The sequence below is a fragment of the Cetorhinus maximus genome, chromosome 3 (assembly GCF_964194155.1).
Source record: "Cetorhinus maximus chromosome 3, sCetMax3.hap1.1, whole genome shotgun sequence".
In the NCBI taxonomy this organism is placed as follows: domain Eukaryota; kingdom Metazoa; phylum Chordata; class Chondrichthyes; order Lamniformes; family Cetorhinidae; genus Cetorhinus; species Cetorhinus maximus.
Window position 1 is genome coordinate 65,006,154 of NC_135881.1, and position 18,849 is coordinate 65,025,002.

Here is an 18,849-nt window from a genome sequence, read left to right on the forward strand (position 1 = left end):
GTGAGCATCCCCAAATTTGAATCGGTCCACCAATCCGACTTTAGCTCCCTAAGCCCCAAATTCTGAAATTCCCTCCCTGCACCTGTTCATCTCTCCACCTCTCTTTCCTCCTTTAAGATACTCCTTAAAACCTGCCCTCTTGACCAAGCTTTTGGTCACCTGCCCTAATATCTCCTCTTGTGGCTTGGAGTCATATTTTGTTTTTTAATTCTTCTGCGAAGCACCTTGGAAAGTTATATTACTCTATAAAGGTCTATATTGTTGTGACATTATAAATTCTGGATTGCTGGCAAAACATTCTTCAGCAACCATCAGAGTATCAGATGACACATTCCTACCTCCTCCCCTTAGTCTTCAGGCTACCCCATTCATCAAAGTAGTCGAATTGATGCACAGCAATTTATTAGTAGATACTGCTTGCAAGATTGAGCTTGTTTTTTATTCAGAAACTAGTTCAGTCTTGTAGTTAGCAATTATTCGTAAATACTTGTGATAAATGTTTTTATCCTTCTGCAGAAAGTAAAGTTTGGGAGTATTATGATTAACAACCTAGTAGCTGGTCATTCAGCTTCTCAAGTTTGTTCTGCCATTCAGTTAGATCATAGCTGATATGCGTGTCAATGATATTTACCTGGCTTGCATCCATATCCCTTAACTAACAAAAATCTATCAAGTTCAGTCTTAAAAATTTTGATTGACTCAGTCCATCCACACCCTTTAGGAGGAGCAATTTCCATAAGCCTTTGTGTGGAATAAGTGCTTCCTAATCTCACTCCTGAATGATCCAGCTCTAATTTGAAAATTATGCCCCTTGAAACCACCCTATCAAATCCCTTTATTATTTTAAACACCTCGATTAAATCATCTCGCAGTTTTCTAAACTTAATGAACTACAAACCAACTTTGTGATGTGTCTTCATAATTTAACCCTTCAAGCCAGGGTATACTTCTCTTGAATCTGCCCTGTACCTCTTCCCTGTAGTGTAGTGTCCAAAACTGAATGTTGTGGTCCAGATGGGGTCTGATGGAGACCCTATACAACTGAAGCATCAGTTACTCACTTTTGAATTTCAACCCCTTTAAGATAAAAGCAAAATTCCAAGAGATATTTTATTGCTACTTGGACCTGTGATTTGTGTAAATAGATATCTAAATCCTTTCGCTCTTCCACATCTACTAGTTTCTCACCGAGAAAATATTCCACTTTGTCTTTTATGGATCCAAAGTAGCTGATTTCTCACTTCTCTACTTTGAGCTCCATCTGGTGAAGACTTACTTATCTGACTCCATTTGTAACTTCCTACTCCCATCTACACAGCTTATTATGTCTCCCAACTTAGTGTCATCTGCAAAATTTGATGTGCAACTCTTGAATTTCTTTAACCATCATTAATGTGTATGGTGAAAAGCTAAAGTCCCGGTACAAACCTTTGGAGAACATCCTTTGTCACATACCATTAAGCAGAGTGTTTCTTGTGTTGCCACTCCCCGTCTCCTACCTCTCAACCAATCAGCCGTTGTCATAATGGCACTTTCATTTTTGATAATTTCTGGTGCAAAACCTTATCAGATGCCTCTGAAATTGATTACAATGTAACCAATACAGAATAATTGTCTTTATTCCTGAAGACTGTTGCATATGTTTCCCCTCCAGTTGTGTAAAAGGTTTGATGTATTATGGGCATCAAAACCCTTGCAAGGCTTTTGGAAAAGCTGGGCAGTAGATAGTTGGATAATTGGATAGTTCTTTCGAACAGCTGGCACAGACATGATAGGCCCAATGGCCTCCTATGCTACATGATCTTTGTATCAGTACTATGCATCAGTATTATGGTGTATCTCTTCAATATTTTTCCCAAAATTACTAAGACGTCTGTTTATCTCCAGTCTTCTAGAAGGTTCATGTGCAAAATGCCATAACCTGTGTTTTTTCATTACTGATGCTGGCTGACTGTGTATTTTTAAAGACAGTTTACAACCTGTGTTCTCTGTGTAGTTTAATAAAACAATTAAGTAACCCATAAGTATATATCAGAATTTTCTTTTCAAAAATTCTGGAAAACAAAAATGCAGCACATAAACTGATGTGGCCCAGATTTTACTGTCAGCGGCAAAGTGACTCTGCTTGTCGCTGATCTCAAAGAAAGATGCCAAAAAGATCTAGCAATCTGTGGCATGAATTTTTCCTTTCCTGACATTAGTTTGAATCTTGTGTCAAGTCAGGGTGTCCAGCAACAGTGATGTCATTAAATAGTATATGCAGCCAATCACATTGAATTATTCTCACAGACTGCAAACCAAGAAATAAAATGCAGTAATTATACAGATGTATGAATTAGGAGCAGATTAGGCCACTTGGCTCCTCAAACCTGCTTCGCCATTTAATAAGATCATGGTGTCCTGATTTTAACTTCATATTCCTGCCATACCCGATAACCTTTCACCCCCCTGCTTTTCCTGCTTTTAACTAAATTTTACAGAGTGAATTAAATGATTGAGACATACACATGGGATTAAGGTAGAAGATGAAATATAAGCTTTTAGAAAATAAATCTTAAAATGTGGAATTTTTTAAAACATAATGGAGAAATTTCATATTCTGTAAATAAAAAATTGTTTTATCAGAGATAGTGAGGCTGTTCAGTAGTAAATATAAATATAATATGGTGTTAATAACCTAGTTTACACCTCCTTCAACAGGCTGTAACTTTTTCACAGGTTTTTACAGTGAGACTAATTGGGTAAAAGGATAAATTCTCATCATTTCAGTAATTTCTAATTGAATGCAGACTGGGGGACTTTCAGCAGTGTACCTTTTGGCGAAGTGTAGAATCACTGGCAGCAGTTTTTGGATTTCCACATGCGGGCTACAGAAGTTTCTGTCAGTTTCAAAGAAATAATGACCATGAACGCTGGCAGTTTCACTCTCATTACTACTGCAAAATCTGGGCCAGCACATTTTGAACTAAAGCTCTGAGCATTTTCATAAATGTTGTTGTAAAGTAGAATTCTGTTTAATTGACAAATCTAGATTCACATGACCTTTTATTTAACCCTCAGAAGAGCAGTCAAATTCCTATCATGGTAGTGACACAGGAGGTGATGACACTAGTATCTGGTCAGGAGGGACAGATGAAGGACTGGAGCTGTCTCACCGTTTCAGTGGTGGAATACTGGATCCTGAGATTGAAGAGCTTGTACTAAATGTGGGAACCCGCCTTCACGCAGCTTTAGAAAAATTACTGGGTGCTATTACTGAAACCACCTACCAGGTAATACATTTTCAATGCCAGCATGATTTGAAGCATTTTTTCATAATTCACAGCTCTGCACTCTGAGTAGAGTCAAATCTCAGAGGAAGTACAGATACAGGAAGGGGAGACTCAACCCCCCCTCTCAGTCATCCTCTTTCTCAGTCATTTACCTAGGGCCCTCATCAGTTGGAAGTTATGTTTCAAAGAGCTTTCTTGGTCTTGAGATTGTAGGAAGGCATGGTGCTCTTTCACCCTTACCACTGCAACATGTATAGGTTCCTCTAAAGGATCATTTAGACACTCAACCATCTCACCCACAAAATATTCTCAGGCCTGGTTACCTTCAGAGATCTCACCTCTTAACTCACCACTGAAGAGATGGGACAGTAGCCATTGAAAGGCTCACCTGCACGTTCATTGTTCAACTCCCATCAGACGGAAGGGTGACTTCCTGAGTAAGTAGAGCAGAGGATGCAGTGGATAGTGAGTGCCTTTTTCAGAATCAAACCAGATTTGTGAGCCCTGTAACCAGACCTACCAGTCAGGGTTAATGCTCCAATGGATAATGAACAAACAACCAACAAACTATGGTTAAGGTTGATCTTGATTTTCTTTGGAGTACCCACCTACAGTCCTCCGCACTTTTACAACAGATGGTTTCTGACTTTGATTCAGGTTAGCCTGATTGCACTTTGAAATCACTTCTCTGACAATTACACCAATAGCGATTGCAACTTGCGATGTTTTCTGACATTAAAAGCACTATATAAATGTAAGTTAATACTGATTGCACTTTAGTGTTGCTATATCTGATGGTTGTAACAAGAAAACATCTAGAGCAAGTGGCTGTGCATTTGTTAGTGGATAAGAAAATGATTTATATCAAGAGTTGAGGTGAGACGAGGATGCAAGTTGTCACTTCATTTATGTAATCTTGTAGTGGAAGCATGAATGAATCTTGCAGTAAAAGATAATGAGGCAAGATTTGAAACAATCTTGAGTGCAAATTAGCTGCCACATTTCGTACATTATAACATTGATTGCACCTCAAAAAGTACTTCATTGGTTATAAAGCACTTTGAAACGCCTGGTAATCATGAAAAGTACCATAAATGCGAGACTTCTTTTTCTTGAGCATCCACGATTTTAATCACTCCACCATTGGTGGCTGTGCTTTCGGCTGCTAAGATCATAAACTCTGGAATACCTCTCCAGACCTTTCTACTTTTCTTAATCTCTTCCCTGCAATAAGACATTGCTTATAAGTCTACCTTTTTGACTAAACTTTTGGTCACCTGCCCTAAATTTTCCTTAAATAAAAACAGAAAATGCTGGAAATATTCAGCAGATTTGGCAGCATCTGTGGAGTAAGAAACAGTGTTAACATTTCAGGTTGATGAACTTTCATCAAAACTGATGGACTATGTAAATACAAGTTGTTTGTAGTGTAAGGAGTTATTTTAGTTTGGGAACAAAACTTTAGATTAATCAAACATTGGTGGTTGAATTTAGTTATGCATGTATTTTGTTGCTTTATTGCTTGGCTGGTAATGAATTGCTAAAATGATTTCACTTTGTATGTACAATGATTGTGTTTTGTGTTACTAATGATAAGGCTTTCTGTGAATACTATTTGCAAACCAGCTACTTGCATCAATTTTTTTGATATCTTTAGTTGAGAAATGTTTTTGATGTTTCTGTGGTTCAGGATATTTTTATTTTTCCTCTGGGCATTAACATTGGCTATTTTAATAAAATTTACACTTATATAGTGCCGTTCACAATTGCAGAATTTCCCAATGCACTTCATGGCAGTGTTTTTGAAGTGTAGTCACTGTTCATGGTGAAATGTGGTTAGCTCATTTGCACAAAGATTCGCAAATAGCAATGAGATAAATTACCATAAAATATATTGAAGCGGTGTTTGTTGAGGAATTAATGTTGCCAGCATACTGGGAGAACTGCTCAGCTGTTGTTCAGTATCATGTGTGACAGGCAGTGCCTTGGTTTAACACCTCATTCAAAAAGCAGTGCCTTCGATAGTGCAACACTCCTGCAGAATTATCAACCGAGATTATATGCTTAAATCCTGGAATGGAGTTTAAACCCACAACTTTCTAACTTCAATGATAATGTAGCTTCGAGCCAAAACTGACATCTAATTTTGGATATTTAGCCGACAGATGCATATTCTAACTTTTTTTTTAGCTTTGAAAGTGTTCTGAAAACGAAACGCAACTTCTTGGCACCAGCAATTAGCACTTGAACTGACGTGGATTTTGAATCCTGTTTTACTGGCTGTGTTAACTGGCCTTTGTTTGCAGTCACACCTGCCAGGTTGCTTGGCGGTATTAAAGTTAAGCCACTCCCTCTGTTCTGCGTGTGAGTAAAATCTAAATCCAGGAAGCAGCCTGTGTATAATCAAATCCAGGAAGAAGTCTACAGCTCTTGTACTGCTACAGAAAAGAGCCATTTTTTGAAGTGTGTCCTCAGCGTTACATTTATTAGGCTACAGGAGGAACTCCAGTGATCTATTTATCTGCATTGAGACAGATAATCCTTGAACGAACATTGGCTGGATTTCTTCAGTTACACTGGCTTGCTGAAGGCATATTTTTAAATTAGCAGTGAACTACTTTATTGCTATGGTGACTAACTATTCAACTCGTCATTTATGCATTTGATAGAGTGGAGAATGGATCTTTACTCTCTGAAGTTTTTCTGGAGTTGATAAAACGAAGGCATCCTGTTGTAATAAGCTAAACAGAAGTGATCCATCCATCTTCTGTGCCAATTGTTTACTATCTGTCTGCTGTTTCCAACTTGTGATCATCCATCGAATGGACCTTGTTTGCTTAAGGCTGCTTGTAGAAAGTGGCAGCAGATATATTAGTTGGTGTTGCATCAGGTTAATATCTCAAAAGTTGGTGATGAATTTGGCAAAGATTCAATAGTAAAAGAATAAGAATATTTGCTGTGAATTGAAAGCCCATGTAGAAGAGTTGTATGAAACGCTTCTTGTTATGGAGTTGATTCAGCAGTGTCTTACTTCTGATACTTTAAACCTTGATTGGCCAGAAGGCAAAGAAGATGAAATTTATGAGGTTGAATCACGTGTCCCATTGCCACGGCCATTTACTTTTCCAACGCGTTTAACAGAATTAAATTCAATAGTGGTGCATACTACAATCAGTCATTATAGTGATGATGTAGATGGACACTTACTAAGGGTAATTTCACAGATTTCTTTGCCTACTCCTCCATATACAGTGAGTACTAAGACTATTTTGTTTCTGTTTCTTTTCTTAAAGTACAAGAGAAATGGGTTAAAATTGTTTGTTACTGTTTCAATGAAATTGAGTTAATTAAAAATATACATTTGAATAATATCTTGTAAAATCATATTGTTCTACAAACCTAATGAATTGTTAAAAAATTTCTCAATTTTTATTAATAGCTCACAAATGGAGTTAAAATTGAGTTATACTAGAGCAGTTAGACCACAGCTAGAATAGTGCGTACATTTCTGATCACCACGTTACAAACAAGATATCATTGCACTAGAGAGGATAAAAGGAGACTTAAGAATGGAGAATTTTAGTAATGAGGAAAGATTGGGTAAGGTGGGGTTAGTTTTCTTTGGAGCAGAGGAGATTTAATTGAGGTGTATAAAATTATGAAGGATCTAGATAGAGTATGCTGGAAGGATTTATTTTCCTAAGAGAGATCAATAGCCAGCGGCCGTAGATTTGAAGTAATTATTAAATTGATTAGAGGGGAGTTGAGAATTTTTTTTCAACCAGAGGGTGGTGGGGGTCTGGAACTCAGTGCCTGAAAGAGTGATAGAGGCAGAGATCCACATGGCATTTTAAAAAAAAAGGACTTGCACTTGAAGTGCCATAGCTTAGAGGGCTATGGGCCAAAACCTGGAATGTGGGATTAGGTTGGTGAGTTCTTCTTTGGCTGGCATAGACACCCGAAGCCAAATGGCCTCCTTCTGTGCTATAATTTCTTAATGTTTCTAAATTCTCTTATCCCATGCTTTTTTTAAAAATTGCTTTTGGTCAATCAAAAAGTTTTCTTTAAAATTGTGCAAAAGTAAAGTGGCTGAAAAATGAAGTTCAAATTTCTGAATTCAGATTTGTTTGGATTCTTTGCTTGCTGTTCTCAAGGTTTATATTGAAAAACCCTTATTGTAGTGCTCAAGTGATCAATACCATTTGTGTCACTGGGTCATTTAACAAAGTACAAATTAAGCAATGTTCATTAGCTTTGTACTTTGCTTGCTTTAAATGTTACGTAAAATAACGGTGTAATTTGAATATTGCTGAAAAAAGAAGCATGTCTAAGCTTTTCGTCTTGCACTCATCAGGACACTTTGCAAGAATACCAATGTAAGGGGAAAACAACAATTTATACTGTATGTATATTTGTACTGTATATGATTGGACAACATTTGCTAAACAATCCTGAGTGTACTAAAAATTACGCTGACAACCAATTTAAGATTGTCAGTCGGGCTCGCAGTGTGGCGCGTTTGCGTGTACTAGAAGCTACATATATTAATACACATCTGTTCTTTGCAAACAGAAAGAGCGAGTACATGCCTGTTTCAGCGAAACAGCATAAGTGACAGCCATTAGCTGACTCATTCCTCACAGCAATGCCTTGACTAATCAGGGTCAAGCTGCCTGATTTAAATTTCAAACAATGCTTGGCATTTAACTGTCAGTCACCATCACTGGTGCATTCTCCATGGCAACACTACTTGCCATTCAATCAGCACTCTCTTCACATACAGTATAAATTGTTGTTTTCCCCTTATATTCGTATTCTTACGAGGTGTCCTAATGAGCGCAAGCCGAAAAGCGTAGACATGTCTCTTTTTTCAGCAATGCTCAGGTTCTGTATTACCAAATGACTAAGTGTAATTTGAATGTGAAAACCCCTCTTGTTAAATGACATATTAAAGATAATTAGATGGTGAATGCTTTGAGTGCAGTCATATTTTTATAGTTCACGTCCCAAGAGTATTGAATAATTAAGTAGTAATCATGAGCCGCCTTCTTAACATATGAAATGTCAGGTGGATTTTATTTAGTGTGTAGAATCATACAGCACAGAAGGAAGACATTTGACTTATCCTGTCTGTACTGACTCTTGGTAAGAGATTTTTTGGTTCCTGAGAACAGTTTTTTTTTAAGTATCATATGTTTCTTGGTGAGTTTAATTGTTATATCGTATACTTTACAATGTACTATGATACTAATCTTGCATGGCAGGTAAAATTAGAAAACAAGCTCATATTGAGTAGATTTGCATTTGATATCAAAGACCTCAAAAGCCTCTAGGTTTTGAGTTATGGACATCTTTCTGTTGAGGGTTATTGGAAAAAGTTGTTGGCTCCCATCTTATTCTGTGAGGATAGTTGTACTGAGATTTCAGATTCTTTCAGGATGCATTGTTCAAACTAAATAATGATTCACTAGGATCTAGGAACTTTTCATTCCATGAGGTTGGATGGCTTGTGTAATGTGGTGTGAAATCTTGTGTATATAAGGTTCTAATTTACCCTAGGGTGTTGAAGTGACTCAATGCTATTTTAGATCACTAGCTCACATATTTGCATCAAAGTCATGATAATTTATTTAAAAGGTTCTTTTATGAGTTTTACGAGCAAGTCTTAAGTGATTTATGAATGTTGCCAACTCTAAGTAAATTTTGCCTAATTATTTAGAACATTTTTAATACTATACATGAATCGTAATCTGTAAAGTTAGCAAAATATTGCCATCAATAGTCATTGACTACAAAAGGAGTGAAGCTTGTATTTGTTAATGTTCAGAGACTTGAGTGCAGTCATAGAACACAAAGTTAGCATGCAGGTACAGCAAGCAATTAGGCAAATGGCATGTTGATCTTACTGCAAGACGATTGGAATAAAAGAATAAGGAAGTCTTGCTACAATTGCACAGGGCTTTGGTGGGGCCACACTTAAAATAGATTTTTTTTTTATTCGTTCATGCGGATCTGGAGTCACATGTAGGCAAGATTTCCTTCCCTAAAGGACCAGATGAGTTTTTATGACAATCGGCAATGATTTTGTGGTCATCAGACTTTTAATTCCAGATTTTTGTTGAATTCAAATTTCATCATCTGCCATAGTGGGATTCAAATCCAGGTCCCCAAGCACTACCCTGAGTCTCTGGAATACTATTTTAGTGACAATACCACTATGCCACCACCTCCCCTCTGTATCTAAGTTCCTGGGATGAGAGGGTTGTCCTATGATGAGCTGAGTAAATTAGACATATATTCCTGAACATTTAGGGGAATGGGAGGTGATCGCATTGAAACATACAAGATACTGAAAGCGTTTGACAGGTTTAGATACTGAGAGATTTTTTCCACTGGCTGAGGAATATAGAACATCGAGACACAGGCTCAAGATAAGGGGTCAATTGTTTAGGACTGAAGTGAGGAAAATCTTTTCACTGAGGGTTGTGAATCTTTGGAATTCTCTACCCCAGAGGGTTGTGAATGCTCCATCGTTGAATATTCAAGGCTGAGAGATTTTTGGCGTTTCCAGGATATGGGGAACATGCAGAAAAGTGGAGTTGAGGCAGTACATTGCGATGTTCTTATTATAAGGTGGAGAAGACTCAAGGGACCATATGGTCTACTCCTGCTCCTACTTTTTGAGTCCTAACTTTTTAAATAAATCATTTAAAATATAATTCTTAGTAGTTTTCATTCATAATTCACATCTGTCATTTTGAAAGTATAATCTAAATGTTGATGCTTTGAAAATGCAAATTAGATAGACCATAAACATGTAAATTATAAAATGTGAATTTTCCATTAAATATATGTTGAGCAAACTCAAAGTTGTAAAGAGCATACAGAGTATTATTTATCCTGTCTGCCCTTTCCTAAATTGAATTAGAAACATAATATTTTGAAAACTATACCTCAAGTTTGACTGCAGTTGAGTAAATACATTTCATACTTTGTGGGCAAGCACAACCTGCTCTATTTAGTTGATGCCTCAGTATCAGATAATTTACAGTAATTATGTAAATAGTCAAACTGCAACTGAAAGAAGAATGGCATCAGGATCAAAGATTTTAAGAATTCTATTTTGTAGCTTATGTACCACAAATCCATGGAAAGCATGGATATAAGTACATCTGTGAAAAATGAGTTACTGTAAGGGTGTATTAAAAGCTTCAAATGTGATGGGAACAGTAACATTACATTTATTTTCTCTGAAGTTATACTTTTTAATAAAAATATATAAATATGCTTTAATTTTAACAAACTAATGGGCACAAATTGCACCGTATAACATTTTGGAACACAAATTGATATAGGATAAAAGCAAAAAACTGCAGATGCTGGAAATCCAAAACAAAAATAAAAATACCTGGAAAAACTCAGCAGGTCTGACAGTATCTGCGGAGAGGAACACAGTTAATGTTTCCCGTCCATATGACTCTTCAACAGAATATAGGACCTGTTTAACCAAGGACTTTTCACCCAGTTTTGCTCTTTGATGTTTCTGCCATTAATAAGGGCCTGGCTGCTTATGTCAGTGAAAGAAGTGAGCTGACATCCTTGCCCAAATTCCAACTGACCCTACTTCAGAGCGATTCAGTTACCATACAGGATTTAGAAACTGGCTACTTTGTTTACTATCTCAAGTCTTCAGCCAGCTGTTTAATGCTATTACAAGACTTGAAGCCAGTTTTCTTTCTTCCTTTCCTTTCCCCTCCCCACCACCCCTGCTGCCCAACCCCCGGGTGAGTATCCCGAATGATGAAGTGCAACAAATGACGTAAGTGCCCTCTGATTTATGTAAATGCCCTTAACTCTAGAAAGTAGGTTGGGATTAGGGACTTGGCCTACCTGCAGCAAGAAATCATACTCCAGCAGCAGATCAGGAGACTTGAATTTCTGGGGCAAATATGCTTCCAAGAATTTAGGATTTTAAGAAAGTTCCACATTTTATGTTCAAAAATGTATCCCTAATATTTTTCTATAAAGCAGCATCAAATTATATGCTATATGACTTCAATGATTTACCATTAAACACTTATATATGTTAGCTAAATGAAGTGGAATTTGATTATTTAAGTGTCCAACCTACGTACTCTATGTAACTAGGTAGCTTTCAATACAGTGAACTGAGTATTTAAATACTAACCTTATTGATTGCCATTTTTCTGAGAGACTTCTATTGATGAGAAAAAAATAATACTTCAATTCACTTTAATAATAAGGAAAGGTGTGTATTACCTCCTTCGTTGAAATGCACTGTAGTTTCTAAGTAACCACCATCTCTATTCAAAGCATGTTTCATGTGTAGACACAAAACCCAAACATGTTTGTTGCATTACTTAATACATGCCATTAATTTCTTAGCAAATGAAGATTATTTTTACAATATATGTAAATGGTTTATTAAGAACTGATAAATAGTTGTTCGAATCATTTATGTAATGTGTTTTGTGTGTAGCTTGATCATGCCAGGATCACTCAGACAGAACTCATGCGAGATTCTGTCCGAAAAAAAACAGAGATTGCTGATTTACGTAAACGCCAAGCAGAGCTCCTTGACAGAGTTAATGAAGAGCTGAAGGCTAGGGAGAAGTTGGCATTGGAGCTTCATAAAGCAGAAGGTATGTTATCTGTAGACTTGAAGTTTTAAAATTAAAACTACTGTTTGTGTGTGTATAATATTAATATACAATTTGAAGCAGGTTGTGTATTTTGAGTTGTATACTTGGTGTGTCTTCAAAAAAACTATGTATACTGATATTTTAAGACAATAATATAGATTGTACAATGTCTTATCCTTAAAGAATATTTTCTTGGAGCTGCTGATATTCTGTCCAAATACGTTACAGGCACTGGACCAATCTTTGCCCTTTCTCATCTTCAGTTTATAAGATCTCAAGTTAGCTCCCCGCTAAACTCATCCATTGAGAGTGCAAAGAAAATTTAATAGTTACCCCCTAAACTGCTAACCATTATAATGCTGAACAACCCAAGTAAAATAAGTTAACTATTTGCTAATATTATCGAAGACAAGTGAAATACAAATGATGTAACATTTGAAAAAAGGTAATTAACCAGAAATATTAACACTGTTCCTGTCTTCACGAATGTGTCGTGGCCTGCTGAGTATTTCTTGCATTTTTCTGTTTTCATTTCAGATTTTGAGCATCTGCAGTATTTTGCCTGTGTATTTGTTGTAACACTTTTTTACTCATTCACGGGATGTGAGCTTCGCTGGCTGGGCCAGCATTTATTGCCCATCGCTAATTGCCCTTGAGAAGGTGGTGGTGAGCTGCCCTCCTGAACCGCTGCAGCCCATGTTGTGTAGGTGCACCCACAGTGCTGTTAGGAAGGGAGTTCCAGGATTTTGACCCAGCGACAGTGATGGAAAGGCAATATATTTCCAAGTTAAGATGATGAGTGACTTGGAGGGGAATTTCTAGGTGGTGGTGTTCCCATCTATCTGCTGCCCTTGTCCTTCTAAATGGTACTGGTCGATGGTTTGGAAGGTGCTGCCTGAGGAGCCCTGGTGAATTCCAGCAATGCATCTTGTAGATGGTACACACTGCTGCTACTGTGCGTCGGTGGTGGAGGGAGTGAATGTTTGTGGATGTGGTGCCAATCAAGCAGACTGCTTTGTCCTGGACGGTGTCCAGCTTCTTGAGTATTGTGGGAGCTGCACTCATCCAGGCAAGTGGGGAGCATTCCATCACACTCCTGACTTGTGCCTTGTAGATGGTGGACAGGCTTTGGGGAGTCAGGAGGTGAGTTACTCATTGCACGATTCCTAGCCTCTGACCTGCTCTTGTAGCCACAGTATTTATATGGCTAGTTCAGCAGTTACTCATTTAATCAAGACCTAAGTCAACGCCACTAATATTCTTGTAAGATTAGGCATTAATTTTACAGCAGACATTTAACTTAAAGGTAAAGAAAGATTTTGCATTTATGCAGCACCTTTCAGAACCTTAGATATCTTTAAGATGTCTTTAAAGTTTAATGAACTGTTACTGTTGTAAAGTATAGAAACACAGTCACCTATTTACACTTAGCAAGACTCCAAAAATAGCAATGAGATTATATTGTGTTCAGAGGCATGATGACAACTCAGTTTGCAAGATTTGTTTTCTATCAGTCAAGGTTAGAGGGTAGGCTCTGGCTCTTACACTGTTTTCCTTAATGAGGGAAATGTTTTTGCCCTTCCCTGTCCCTGTCGTTCTAACCCTAGATACAGTAATATTGTATTACCATGTGATAATAAGTTACATTATTTTGCTTGATGAGGTGACAACTGGCCTTGTCAGGTTACTTAAACATTGCTTGTAGGTTAACAGCTATGACTGACTATGTCACCCACCTGGCTGAGTAGGTTATTACAGGTCCGGGTAGGGAAGATACTAAATTACTTCTAGGTGAGATTGTGGAAGTGGTGTGAGTTATTACGTGGGAGGGGGAACTGTGCTTCTCTTTGGGGAAAGTCAACCAAAGAAAAATGCAGATTTCCCCCTTTTCCAAGCACAAACTGGACCTTTCAGCCCACTAAGCACATTCTCACTTTACACTGCTAAGAATAAACCCCTATTAAAAGTAAACTTACTGTCCTTCACACTCACTTCAAGAAATTTCAAGCCTCCTGTTGATCTGTGCAAATATTAATAAACAAACTGTTAACCAGTATGAATCACATTCCTTTATGCACTATTTTAACTGAAACGTATTTATTTTTTAAAAAGATGAATACCTTCAGTAAATAGAAGATGAAGGAATATAATCTGAACATGTTGAATGTTAATATTGCATGATATAATTTCCAGGTGGTAAATCTTTGTGAGCTTCACATCACCCAAGTGAATAATATTAAACCATGTAATTCATGAAGTTGCTGGTATTTGCTTGGAACAGAACTTCTAATGAATATTTTCTGGCAATGCCTTGCATAAAAATGAACTAAAATTTTCTAATAAATATCATTAAAAAGATGATATTTGGATTATTTGATACTTGAGATAACATTTTCTTCATTGCTGAAAAGAGAAATGTTGCCGAAGCTTTTGTCTTGCACTCATCAAGACAAACGCAAGAATGCCAAATTTCAAATGATGACATCAATTTATAATATAGGAGAAAAGGGTTGGTGAGTCAACTCTGGCCAACGCATTGCTATGGAGAAAGCAATGGGGGAACTAGTGGCTCTCCATGCTTCTGGGTAATTCAAAAAAGTTGCAAGACTTAAACATATTCCTCTGGTTTGCAGAAAACGGATCTCTGTGTATGAATGTATGTTGCTTCTAGAAAGCGTAAATGAGCACGTTATGAATTCAACTGATTATCTTAGATTGCTTGTTAGTGTAGCTATTAGTGCACTCAGAATTATTCAGCATGTGCTGCCCAATCTTGGAATCACATGTAATAGCATTTTACTATGTAAAACACACCACTGAATTTTTAATCAGATGAGCTTTATCCCTTAAAAAGCAGTTTGAACTAGTGGATAATTGGAAAATGACAATGTTTAAAAGTATGGACAATATTCATGAATTTTGAAAACCTTCTTAGGGTAAATTAGAACGCCATGATTATAATAATGATTATAGCATTTCTATAAATATCACAAAGTCCTTATAATTTTAATCAGGCGCAATAATTTAAATTTGGTGAAAAGTTGAATTGTGTTTTATAATTAGAACAAAGAAAATGTTCACTTGGTGGTACAGAGCTTGAATATTGCTGAAAAGAGAGACATGTTGCTAAAGTTTTTCATCTTGCCCTTGAAGCAACATACATTCAGACGTTTTGTTTTGGATTTTGTAAGAGCTAAACAGTATGGTCTGTACTGTGCTGGATAAAAATGCCACTGTCAGTCCAAAAACATGTTCTGCCTTTCGTGCAGATGAGCAATGTTGTGTGTTAATTTCAGTGCCCGTGTAACGGCAGGTACATAGGCTGTACACCCCAACTGGAATCAAACGATATGTTTCTCCTCCTGTTTGTAATGGGCAGAGTACAGATCATACTCAACTAAAATGCAAAATAAACTATCTACTGTGTGATTCCAAGATTGGACAGCACTGTTGAACATTTTCTTTGCTCTAATAATAAAACACAACATTTAACTTTTCACCAAATGTAAAATATTGTACCTTATTAAGAATATAAGTAACTTGAATTTTATTAAAAAATTGAATCATTATCATGACTCTCTAATTTACCCTAAAAAGATTTTCAAGATTCTGATATAGCCTTTTAAGGGATAAAACTTATCTGATTGGAAATTGAGCAGTATGTTTTACAGAGTAACAATAAAGCAGGTTTCCTTTCTGAATAGAACATATAAATTATACATTAGATAGAGAAACTGAATACATTTGCATTGAAAGGTTTTTTTCTAACGCTATCATTTGGTAGAACAGGTGGTTTTGATGTTAGGTTACCACAGCATGAAAATTAATTAGCCTTGTGTATGGTAGGTATTATTACTTCCCTACATAGCCTTGGGATCCAAAGAATGGTGTAACAAATGTTGAGAGAACAGTCTAACTGGGTGTTACAGGTTAAACCTGTAACCTGTAATCCAAATACAGAACAAAGATATTTAACAATCAAAATTCACCCTGAAAACATTCAAACTGTTTATAAAAATGTACTCCTTTATTACTTGGATATGTTTTAGAACTGTTTTGCTACAGTATTGAATTGAGTTGCTTCTAGTTGTGAACACAGTTTAGAGACTATTAGAATACTGAGGGATTTAGACAGTTTCATCCATGCAAAAATGTGGAACTGTGTACAGGATCATCTACATTTTTGTCTCTTAAAAGACAAGGGCTAGTATTTAATTTAGTTGTATTCATTCTGTCGTACTTAAGTGATATTCTGTTGCTGCGGGAGAACTGTGACATTTGGAAGCAGTTTTCTCCATTGATTTTTAACTGTATATCAGCTTTTGTCAAATCAAAAGCAAAAAATAAGGCCCAACCTGTAGTGTTGGACATTTTTTATGATTTATACTGCATTAATATTTGCAAGATGTTTTGCCTATTTAACATATTTTGATTGATAGAATTCATAGAGTCGTTTATGGCACAGAAGACCATTCAGCCCATTGAGTCTATGCCAGCTCTCCATGGAGCAATCCAGTCAGTCCCATTCCCTGATCTATCCCCGTGCTCTTTTCTCTTGTGTAGGTTTTTCACAGTGATGTAAAAGAATCAGTTGACCAACTATACTGCACAGGTTTGCAGCTTACTAAGAAATATGTTGTGCAATATGTGCTTGATTTACCATAGCACTTAAACGACAATGCTAATACAATTTCTTACTGTTAGTGAGTCTGCCATGATATTGCAAATGAAAATTCAAAACCAAGTGTTGTCTTTTGGTGAATTGGGGTTATAAGGTAGGGATAATTAAACTAAGGTGTGCAGATGTAATTCAGTCTCCATTTTAAGACAGACATTCTGCTCTTATTTTATATTTCCAATCTAAATTCTGATTCCCAAGTTTGTAACGTAAACTAGCTCTGTAAGCTTATTACACCATCTGTGACTGTGCTGCAGCTAAAGAGCATGAGGGTGCAGTTAAAGTATGACAAGTTTATTTAGGCAGTTTCCAATATAAACACGGTCTTAGGGATTTATAATGAAAAAAGTTAACAAAAAATTAACAAGAAGTGCATGCAGGCATAAGATTTTTAACCTGTATATACAATGGCAAAGAATGGCTTGCGTTATATCGCACCTTCCATGACCACAGGATGTCCTAAAACACTGCAGCCAATTAAGCACTTTTTGAAGTATAGTCACTATTGGAATATAGGAAGCTGTTGGAATGTAGGAAACTAAACAAATTTACATAAAATGTTATTGGCTAATCAACTGTAGTTACATAGTTAATTTTATATTTTGTTTCTGTCTTTGGAATAATTGGATAATCATGGAACCATGAATGTTTACGGCATAGGAAGATGCCCACCATGTCTCTGCTAGACCTTTATTAGAGCAATTCAAAACTATCCTTGTCTGCTGTCTCCCTTCAAGTTTTGTATATATGTGAAAAATCACATTGTTTGAATAATCCTTTAAACCCAACATCACATAATATTGTTGGTAGCTGGAGTCAACAAGGTATTGGTATGTGACAAATACCATGGCAATAGCCTGACATACTGTTGCAATGAGCTAACCATTTCTTAGCAATGTGCAGGTATGTGACATTATCATTTTTCAAACTACTAATTAAAATATATATATCTAGAAATGAAAAATGTTGCATCTTTAGGAATTGATTGGCAGCAAATACCAATCAACAAAATGAGAGAATACGTTGCAATATTGTATTTTTACATGGAAGTTTTGTACATTGAGAATTCACATTTTGTATAACAGTTCAGGAAATTTTCAGAAGTCAAAATTAATTTCAAATGTTACCGTAAAATCCAGCAATATTCAAGTTGCCGCCTCCTTCATGAAAAGCAATTTTATATTTGTTAATTCTGAAGTAAACCATAATTAAACATCAAAAGATCAGGGAGCAAGATTAAATATCCAGCTGTAGTTTTACTTAAAAAGAAATACAAGTTCTGCACCTTTTCATGTAAATACAGAAGTTGGGGGGGCGGCGGGCAAGGTTCAAGAATAGACAAGAAAGTACAGCACTAGATTTTATTCTAGCCATGGGGTTGTTTCTAGTTATCAAACTATATGCATAATTTTGTATTTTTGTTTTTCATATCTGTAATTTAATACCTTTTTCAATAACTCAAGTCCAGAAAAACTTTTGTAAAATTGTTCTTCAAACTCATAATATTTAAAAATAGCCTTTTATAACTTTCAGTAAATATTTTAATAGAATCAAAGATCTTAGTTTCTTGGAAGTTCTAGTGGTTGATAGTTAATCCCCAGAAATCAGCAGCGGATAAGTGATCTACACCAACAGCAACCTGCATTTATATAGCAACTTCAGCATAATAAAATGTCCCAAGGCATTTCACAGGAGCAATATGAAACAAAATATGACACTGGGCCCCATAGTGGTTTTGGAGCAGATGGCCCAAAGCTTGGCCAAAGAGAGAGGTTTTAAGTCATGTCATATAGGAAGAAGGAGAGGTAGAGAGTCAGAGAGGTTTAAGCAGGTCATTCCAGAGCTTAAGGCCTGGCCAGCTGAAGGCACAGTCACCAATGGGGCATGCTCAAGAGGCCTGAGTTAGAGGAGTGCAGATCTCATGGAGGGTTGTGGGGTTAGAGGCGATTACAGGCATGGAAATTGGTGACTGATGGGATTTGCAAACAATTTTAAATTCAAGGCATTGCTTGACCAAGAGCCAATGTAGGTCAGCGAGTACAGGTTTCATAGGTGACTGGGACTTGGAACGAGAACGAGCACGAACACAGTTAGCAGAATTTTGGATACGAACATATGAATTATGAGCATGGGTAGGCCACTTGGCCCTTCGAGCCTGTTCCACCATTCAATAAGATCATGTTGATCTGATTGTGACCTCAACTCCACATTCCTACCTACCCTGATAGCCTTTCAT

The 18,849-nt window shown here is 36.7% G+C and overlaps 1 protein-coding gene across 3 annotated transcripts in view; it reads left to right on the top strand.

Moving 5' to 3' along the window:
• The window catches only part of akap9 (A kinase (PRKA) anchor protein 9), a 283,026-nt gene that overhangs the window by 144,752 nt on the left and 119,425 nt on the right, over nucleotides 1-18,849 (top strand). For all 3 annotated transcript variants that reach the window (XM_078538478.1, XM_078538479.1, XM_078538480.1), the window contains exons 23-24: nucleotides 3,061-3,272; nucleotides 11,773-11,935. In XM_078538478.1, coding sequence (XP_078394604.1) covers nucleotides 3,061-3,272; nucleotides 11,773-11,935 — 375 coding nt within the window. The remainder of the gene's footprint in view (nucleotides 1-3,060; nucleotides 3,273-11,772; nucleotides 11,936-18,849) is intronic.